At 37.3% G+C, this 9,482-nt stretch overlaps 1 protein-coding gene across 1 annotated transcript in view; it reads left to right on the top strand.

Moving 5' to 3' along the window:
- ZKSCAN2 (zinc finger with KRAB and SCAN domains 2) overlaps positions 1 to 8,931 on the top strand; it is a 14,371-nt gene extending 5,440 nt beyond the window's left edge. The window contains exons 5-7 of the mRNA XM_003795747.3: positions 2,868 to 3,554; positions 4,888 to 5,364; positions 7,969 to 8,931. Of these exons, the coding sequence (XP_003795795.1) occupies positions 2,868 to 3,554; positions 4,888 to 5,364; positions 7,969 to 8,885 (2,081 nt within the window). The 3' untranslated portion in view covers positions 8,886 to 8,931. The remainder of the gene's footprint in view (positions 1 to 2,867; positions 3,555 to 4,887; positions 5,365 to 7,968) is intronic.
- Positions 8,932 to 9,482: the final 551 nt, after the last annotated feature.

The following is a 9,482-nucleotide window of genomic DNA, read 5'->3' as shown; positions in this document are numbered from 1 at the left end:
AAAAAAAAAAAAAAAAATTAGATTCTTCTGTCAAAAATTTTTTCCACCTTTTTTGAGGTATAATTGACAAACAAAAATGTGTATTTAAGGGATACAACTTAATTTATGTGTAATATACACACACACACATATTGTGAGATAATTGCCACAGTCAAGTTAATTAACACATCCATCCCTTCCATAGTTACTTTTGTGTCTATAGGAGTGTGAGTGTGTAGTGAGAATATTTAAGATCTGCCCTTTTAGTCAATTTCAGATATATAATATAGTAATATTAGCTATAGTCGCCATACCATGCAATAGTAAGTAAAAGTCTGTGCCCTTTGATTGACATCTTCCCATCCCCCCATAAGCCCCTGTCGATCACCCAATCACCATCTGTTCTCTTCTTTTTGAGAGTTCAGCTTTTTTAGATTCCATATATAAATGAGATCATACAATATTTGTCTTTCTATATCTGGCTTATTTCACTTAGCATACTTCAGGTTTATCCGTTTTGTCACAAATGGCAGGATTTCCTTCTTTTCTATGGCTGGATAGTACTCTATTATTTATATATATGTGTGTGTATTTTCGTATATGTATATATTTCTTTTCACATTTTCACTATTAATTTACTCATCAACAGACATTTGGGTTGTTTCCATGTCTTGGCTATTGTGAATAATCCTGCAGTGAACATAGGAGTGCAAATATTTTTTCAAAATGCTTACTTTGTTTCCTCAGGATATATACTCAGAAGTGGGATTGCTGACTCATATAGTAGCTCTATGTTTAATTATCTCAGGAAACTTTATACTATTTTTCACAATGATTATACTAACTTACATTCCCACCCATACTACACAAGGGGTCCATTTTTCCACAACTTCACCAACACTTGTTATCTCCTGTTTTATTTAAATTATTTTTAATTTACAAATAATAATTGTATATATATATGGTAAAGTATGATGTTTTGATACATGTTTACACTGTAGAATGTTTAAATCAAACTAATTAGCAAATCCATCACCTCACATGCTCAGCATTTTTTGGGGGGGTGAAAACCTTAAAATCTGCCATTTTAGCAATTTTGAAATACACAATGTTTTATTATTTATGGTAGTCATCATTCTAGGCAGTAGGCCACTAAAGCTTATTTCTCCTGTCTAACTGAAATTTTGTACCCTTTAATATCTCTTTCCCCCATACTCCCCCTCTCCCAGCCTGTCATAGCCATCATTCTCTCTACTTCTAAGTTTGACTTTTTTACGTTCCACATGAAAGTGAGATCATGCAGTACTTGTCTTTCTGTGCCTGGCTTATTTCACTTAACATACTGTCCTCCAGGTTCATCCATGTTGTTACAAATGACAGAATTTCCTGCTTTTTAAAGACTGAATAGTATTCCTGTTGTGTGTATATAACACATTTTCTTCAGCTGTTCATCTCTTGATGGACACCTGGTTGCTTCCATATCATATTTATATGTGAATAATACTGCATTGAACATGGCAGTGTCAGTATGCCTTCGGCATACTGATTTGAATCCCTATATATCTAGAAGTGGGATTGCTGGATCACGCGGTCATTCTATTTTTGGTTTTGTATAGAACCTCCATACTGTTTTCCATGGAGGTTGTACCTACCTATTCACATTTCCACCAGCAATACACAAGGGTTCCATTTTCTGCTTGCCAATACTTTTTTGTCTTTTTGATGATAGTCATTCTAACATGTATGGGATACATATAGCTCAATGTGGTTTTGATTTTCAGTTCCCTGATAGTTGGTAATGTTGGGCGCCTTTTCATATACCTTCTGCTGATTTTTATGTCTTTGGAAAATGCCTATTCAGATCCTTTGCCCCATTTTTAATTGGATTATTTGTTAGGTTTGAGGGGGTGTTTATTTTTTTGCTATCAAGTTGTATGAATTCCTTATATATCTTAGATATTAACCCCTTGGTTTGAATATATTTTCTCCCATTCTGTAGGTTGTCTCTTCACTTTGTTGGTTATTCCCTTTGCAGAAGCTTTTTAGTTTGAAGTAGTCCTTCTTAACTTATTTTTGCTTTGTTACCTGTACTTTTAATGTTATATCCAATGTTATATCCACTGCCAAGACCAATGTCAAGGACCTTTTTCTATGTTTCTTCTAGAAATTTTTTATGTTTTCTTCTAAGACTTCAGGTCTTACCTTGAAGTATTTAATCCATTTTGAGTAAATTTTTGTGAGTAATATAAGTAGTTCTGTTTTGCTCTTTTACATGTGGATATCTTTTCTCAACACCATTTATTAAAGAGAATATCTTTTCCCAAATGTATGTTCTCAGCATCCTTGTCAAAGTTTAGTTGACTGTGCATGCATGGATTTATTTCTAGGCTTTGTATTCTTTTTCACCAGTCACTATGTCTGTTTTAATTACTTTAGTTTTGTTAAAAATCTTGACTTTCATCTCTCATAGCCCAGGTGTGTATACATGTGTGTGTGTGTTGGTTAGACATGGATGATGTGTGGGAACAGATACAAATACACTTAATTTTATAAGTAACAAATACTGATTAGGAGGATATGCGGAACCCAACACGGTATTAGCTACTGAGAGGGAATCAAAGGTAATAACATTTGTTTGTTTCTTAAAAATTTTTTTTGTAAGTACTAGCTAGGAAAAGAAGTGATAGATACAGTAAAAGTAAAATGGTAGTATAAGTTAATAGGTGATTAGGCCAAAGAAGTCATATAAGAATAACTGTGGCATGCATTATTGTGGTTGAGGAAGGCTTTGGTGTGAACAAATTGTCCAGAAATGCATACTACAGCAGTCTGAAGCACACGGTAATGACCTCTCTGTCTACCATAAAATGTGTTTTTTTTAATTGTAGGTAGTACAGTGTCTATATCTAACAAGGCAACCCGGTTAGACCAAAGAAAAGAGCCGTGGACTCTAGGTCTACATTCTTCCAATAAGAGGAGCATCCTGCGAAGCAACTACATCAAGGAAAAGTCAATTCATGCCATTCAGATCCCTGCAAGGAGTGCCGGGAAAGCATGGAGAGAGCAGCAACAGTGGGGTTTAGAAGATGAAAAAATAGCAGGAGTGCACTGGAGCTATGAGGAAACTAAAACTTTTCTTGCAATTCTCAAAGAGTCTCGCTTTTATGAAACTCTTCAGGCTTGTCCCCGAAATAGCCAGGTATATGGTGCTGTGGCTGAATGGTTGCGAGAATGTGGCTTCCTCCGAACACCAGAACAGTGTCGGACTAAGTTCAAAAGTCTCCAAAAGAGCTATCGAAAAGTGAGAAATGGTCACATGCTAGAACCCTGTGCCTTCTTTGAGGACATGGATGCATTGTTGAACCCTGCAGCCCATGCATCATCTGCTGATAAGCCAAAAGAGATGATGTCTTTGCCCAGAATGAAGAGAATTGGCATCACTGCTAAGGAACAGATCAGTTTGCTGGAAGAGGAGGAGGAAGCTGCAGAAGATTCTGATGGTGATGAAATGGGCATTGAATTTATCCGCAAGTCTGAGATCCGTGGTGCCCCTGTCTTATTTCAAAACCTGAGTGGTAAGAATTGTGCCTTATTAATCTGGTATGAAAATGGATATATGGAAAAAAAATGAACCAGAAGCAACCAAACCTGGGTGTACTGCCAGCATGCCTTGCCACTTGCACTATGATGTGGCCACATAAATTGAAAGTACTCTAAACTGTTTGTTTCTGTGCCCCGTGCAGTCGAAGTAAAATCACTGAGTGGTCATGGAGTGTTCTTTTTCAGTTTAGAGCACAACATAGACTATTGATTATTTAGGACCTTACAGAAGGAAGATAAATAGCAGTCCTAAGGATCTGAGAATTGGTGTAAAGTAATTAATTGTATTAGATTGTTTATAAGTCAAGGATATATTATTATAACCAGCAAAAGAATATGTAATTATTATAACAGGTTAAAGAACAAACTAAAATCATCTTCTTAATCTAACGACAAAAAAAAAAAAGAGAAAAGGAACACAAAATAGATGAGTCAAATAGAAAGAAAATATAGAGATAAAAATTCTAAAATATCAGACTGGGCATTGTGGCTTACACGTCTGTGTGACGTGGACAATATGACCACTGTAATATATGACTAAGAACACCTCATGGTTGTTATTCACCAATCTTTAAATCTATAAAAATGATGGTTGTGATCACTCTTGGGGTGATCTCAAATATGGGAATCCAGTGATAGGACTGGAAGAGACCACCTAGTAAGGTGGGGGGTAAAAATGACTCTCTTCCTACTACAGATTACCAAGCATTCAACAACCAATTATTTTCAGACACATCCTGAAGAGTTTTATTCTGTAAGTATAGAACATCTGCTTCTCTTGCAGATCATTTCATCTTTCAAAGTAGAGGACTCAGTCATGTTGAAACTATTCTGGAAATAGTTCTGCTTTTCAGGAAGACTGGTGAAACAAGTGATAGAACTTTGAGGGGAAAAGTTCCTATTGGCTATTTTAGTCCTTGATAACTACTTTGGAAAACTACTTTGACAGTTAAATCCTTTAGTTAATCACCATAATAGTGGCAGATTGAGGAAACTACATTTTTGCTCTTCCAAGTAATCTTAGGTCTAAGTTTATCAGTTTCCATTAGCTGACTTCATAGATTCATTTGAGAATTGATACCTGTACAATCTGAGTCTTCTATCCAGAAATATACTGTTTTTTCTAGTTCTTTTATGTCTTTTCAATAAAATATTATAGACTTTCTTTATATAGATCTCATTTCTTGCAAAGTTTATTCTTAAGTATGCCATAGTTCCTGTTGCTACTGTGATCGCAATTTTTTTAATCTATTACATTGTGTAATGACTCCTTTTCTGATATCTTTGAACTTCATCCTTGGATGGCAGGTGTGCACTGGGGTTATGAAGAAACCAAGACTTTTCTTGATATCCTCCGTGAGACTCGGTTTTATGAAGCTCTTCAGGCTTGTCATCGGAAGAGCAAATTGTATGGGGCAGTGGCTGAACAACTTCGAGAGTGTGGCTTCCTCCGGACACCAGAACAATGCCGAACTAAGTTCAAAAGCCTTCAGAAGAGTTACCGCAAAGTGAAAAATGGCCACGTTCTAGAGTCCTGTGCATTCTACAAGGAGATGGATGCCCTGATCAACTCTCGGGCATCTGGCCCTTCTACCAGCACCCCAGAAGTCTCTTCACCCTTAAGGCAAGAGAGAGGGGGTATTGAGGTTGAATCCCAGGAACCTACAGCCTGGGAACCAGAAGAGATCTCACAGGAAGCAGTAATAGAAGATTCTGGCAGTGAGAAAATGAGTGAGGAGGAAATCATACAAGAGCCAGAATTCCAGGAACCTCTAGGTCCAAATGGTAAGGTTCGTGAAGGGTTTTCAGTTTAGGAGAGGAGAAACTGTGATTTACAGTAAAATCAGTAGATGTGGCACATTGCTCATAATATTTATTCATTCAACAAATATTTAAATGCCATATGCTACTTGAGGAGTAGGGCATATGGCAATGAATAAAACAGTTCCTGTTTTCATGGTGCTTCTAATTCAAAGGAAGAACTCACATTTTAGTGATCTGATCTTTGGGATCTCAGTTTTTCCCTGTATGGGTCAGACAGTATATCTCCTGGAAATACAGTGAGGAAGAACTTGGAATTATATATGAGAAAAAAATTAGATCAAGGAGGTATATCAATAAAGTCAAAACAGAAATACCTCACTCCTAAATGAGATATATATGAGGGAAAAAGAGATAATCAAAGACAAAATGAGATTATTCTGGTTCTGAGCTCCACCCTGCACCTTTCCCACTCACGGGCATCTCACTAGTAGCTCAGACTTAATATGGTCAAAGCTAAAATGCCATACTCCTCCCTACCTCATGGTTCCTCTCTGTGGTCTCCCACTGCTCATCCAAACTTAAAACTTCAGAGGTGATCTTGATATCTCCTCACTCATCATCGTCATTCAGGTAACATGTTTTGTCACTGGTATGGACTGTCACGTATGTCTGTCCCCTCAGTTACATGGCCACTGCCCTAATTCAGTCTTTCTGTCTCTCTCTCTCTGTCTCTCCTAGACTATTGTAAAGGTCTCCAAACCAATTTTTCCCCTCATACTTTTATTAAGGTTTCATAGCCATTTTTAATCTGAGTTCCTTATTCTTCTAGCCTTATATGTTAGTATTTTTCTTTCTACACTCTATACTTATTCAAAGCAAAACTACTTGGAATTTCCTACATGAACTTTAAGCTTTCTCACGTCTAAACTTTTAGCTCGTGGGGTTCCCTCCATCTTGAATGCCCTTGGCGTTAATGTATTTCCATGTCCAGATTTTCCCTCAATTCCCATACTTTTTCAGTCTTATGGCACAAAACACTTTGTATGTCTAAGTTCTCCCAGTAAATGGTGAGCCTGTGAGAGACCGGAGCTATGTCTTTTCAGTAATGCTACATTAAGCCCAGAGGAATCACTGGATGTATGAGGTAGTGCAGGATGAGTTTTTTAAAGCAAGAAGCTCTACTTTGCCTGAATTGACTATAAAACTGAAACTCAGCAAGACAAATTAATGTCCATTTACATTAGAGAAGGGAATTTATATGTCTGCCCATTGGTATATATAGGAAATTACAAAGGCTTACATTTAAGTCCTGTGTAATTCTGGTTTTGATAACTGTGGGAAGAAAGTCCCTGTGAATCTTAATTTTAAGGTGAGTTCCTGACCTGTCATCAAATTACCAGGTTCTGTCTAAGCCAACTGCTAGGCTGAGACTTCCTCCAAACCCTAGAACAACATTGGAGTCAATCACAAAGCTTTAAAAGAACTTCTCAGTGAAAGCTGTTACATTATTGGATTGATTGATGACTGCCCTCTTTTTCCCAATCCATGCCACAGCTACCACACTTGGGGCTGAGAGTTACTGATAGTTTGAATCAAATGCTTAGAAGGAAATTAATGTTGACACTGGACAGTAGAAACAAGGATAGGAGATGCTTAAGAATGTGGATTTGGGAATTAAACCTGAATTGGGACTGTGTTACACAGCTTATGAAATACTTATGGGTAAAATAATTTGATGTCTAGAATTGACTTCAAAGTAGTCTGGGTAGAAGGAACAGAGAGTGTGTGGGAAAGGAATGAAACAGGATAGGCCATAAATCAATTATTGTTAAGGGTAGGTAAGTGATTCATGATCACCCATGGTACATACTATTCCCTTTACTTTTCTATATGTTTGAATTTCTCATAATGAAAAGTTAATAATAAAAATAACAGTTAGTGACCAAGATGGGATTAGAACCAGAGGTGTGTGCTTCCAAAGCTTGTGTCTTCACATGTCATGTTCTTTGTCCAGAAAATTCACAAAATGCTGGATTCAAGATGAACCTTGTAGTGAACATGAGATGTAGATGAAAGAGTGAAGAGAAAATAACTCCATTTTGGGGAACAGTAAGAATTAAAGTTTGATTTAGCATGGATTTGACAGCCAGAAAAACGAAGTGACAAGAATATATGAGGAGAAGAAAAAAGTATTCTTGGATAGGATATGATCAGATATTGGTTAGTCCCTCAAGACTTTTGAGGAGTTTGCACTTGTTCTCTAGAATTCACTTTAAAAACTAACATAGTGTAGAATAAGTGTGAAATAATGAAGACAGAGTGAATTAGAGTGAAACGTCAGGAAGATAAGCCAAGTTGCTCCCAAGTTAATCAGAAAATAGGTGAGGAATAATAGCATGGATTATAATTCAATTCAGAAAACATTTCTGAAGGCCTGTTCTACACTGGGTGTTATTGGCCTATTCATGGACTACAAAAATATATGGCCCATAACTCAGTAAAGAGTCATAGAATCTGAGGCCAATGAAGCATTAGGGATCATAACATACCAAGCTTTGTAGGCCAGGTTAATTGTTTATGTTAATATAGAACTTGAATGAAATTTGTATTGTCTTTTTTTTCCAGATTTTGGAATTGGAAGTAGTATCAAGGAGGATCCAATGCAGATAATATATAAGGATGTGGACCAGCATAGGGCATTGATAGACAAATCTAAAAGAGTTGTTTCCCAGAATACTGATCTTGGTAAATATCGCAACAAGGAGTGCATCTCAGGAAGACAATGGGAAAACCTTCAAGGAATTAAACAGGGAAAGCTAATGTCTCAGCCTAGAGATTTAGGGAAAGCTGTAGTGCACCAGAGGCTTTTCGTGGGGAAGAGACCGTACAGACTTCTCAAATATGGAGAAAGCTTCGGAAGGAGTGCCCGTCTCATGTGCAGGATGACCCACCAGAGGGAAAATCCTTATAAATGTAGTATCTGTGGGAAGTGCTTTGGGAGAAGCAGGAGTCTGATAAGACACCAAAGAATTCACACTGGAGAAAAACCTTTTAAATGTCTTGACTGTGGGAAAAGCTTTAATGACTCCTCAAATTTTGGTGCTCACCAGAGAATCCACACAGGAGAGAAACCCTACAGATGTGGAGACTGTGGGAAATGCTTTAGTCAAAGCTCTAGTCTAATTATACATCAGAGAACCCACACAGGTGAGAAGCCCTATCACTGTGGAGAATGTGGGAAAAGCTTTACCAACAGTTCTCATTTCAGTGCTCACCGGAGAGTCCACACTGGAGAGAATCCCTACAAATGTGTGGATTGTGAAAAAAGTTTTAATAACTGCACAAGATTTCGAGAACATCGGAGAATACACACTGGAGAGAAGCCCTATGGATGCACCCAGTGTGGCAAACGTTTCAGTAAGAGTTCTGTTCTTAGCAAACACCGGGAAGTTCATGTGAGAGAAAGGCCTCTCCCTCCATCTGTGTATTCCCCAGAGAACCCACATAAGGGAAAGACTGATGAATTCAGGAAAACTTTTTGATGATGATCTCTTCTCTTCCTAAATACTCCTTTAGCCATTATACCCTAACCTCACTCTTAGAAGCAATCTTTTCTTAGCTATAAAGCGTAATTCCCAAGATGAAACTTCAGAATGTAAAGAAACGAAACACTTTAATTTCTTTGTGTTCTCACCTCCGCTTCTGTTTCTCTCCTACGTGTCTCAATTTCTCTTTTAGTAAAGTGGAGAAGATAATTGAATTCAGAATGGAAGTCTCTTTAACATGTTGAGGCCACTACTAATGGATTGCTAAGTCCAGGAATATTCAAGATCCTTCCATGTGGGAAGATGAGAAGATGAAAATGCTGAAAGATCCTGGATGCAACTTGGTAACAGATTTTTACATTTTGTTAGAACTTTCAGGAGTCTGATCCAAACTACATCTAATGTATCTTGGTTTTGAAGATACTCACCAAAGGAGAATGAAGATTTTATAGCTTCCTTCAGAAGTCTGTTACAGTGTACCTTTTTGTGTGTTAAGAAGTTGATCCAAAGGGAAGAATTTATTTATTGTCACTGAAATCCTGTTACTACGGTCTTGCCCTCCATGGAGATGATAAGAAATTGATCACCCAGCAT

The sequence above is a fragment of the Otolemur garnettii genome, unplaced genomic scaffold (assembly GCF_000181295.1).
Source record: "Otolemur garnettii isolate 467f Iridium unplaced genomic scaffold, OtoGar3 scaffold00096, whole genome shotgun sequence".
Taxonomy (NCBI): Eukaryota; Metazoa; Chordata; class Mammalia; order Primates; family Galagidae; genus Otolemur; species Otolemur garnettii.
The sequence above is the reverse complement of the archived record's forward strand: the minus strand, read 5'-3'. Positions and strand labels throughout refer to the sequence as shown.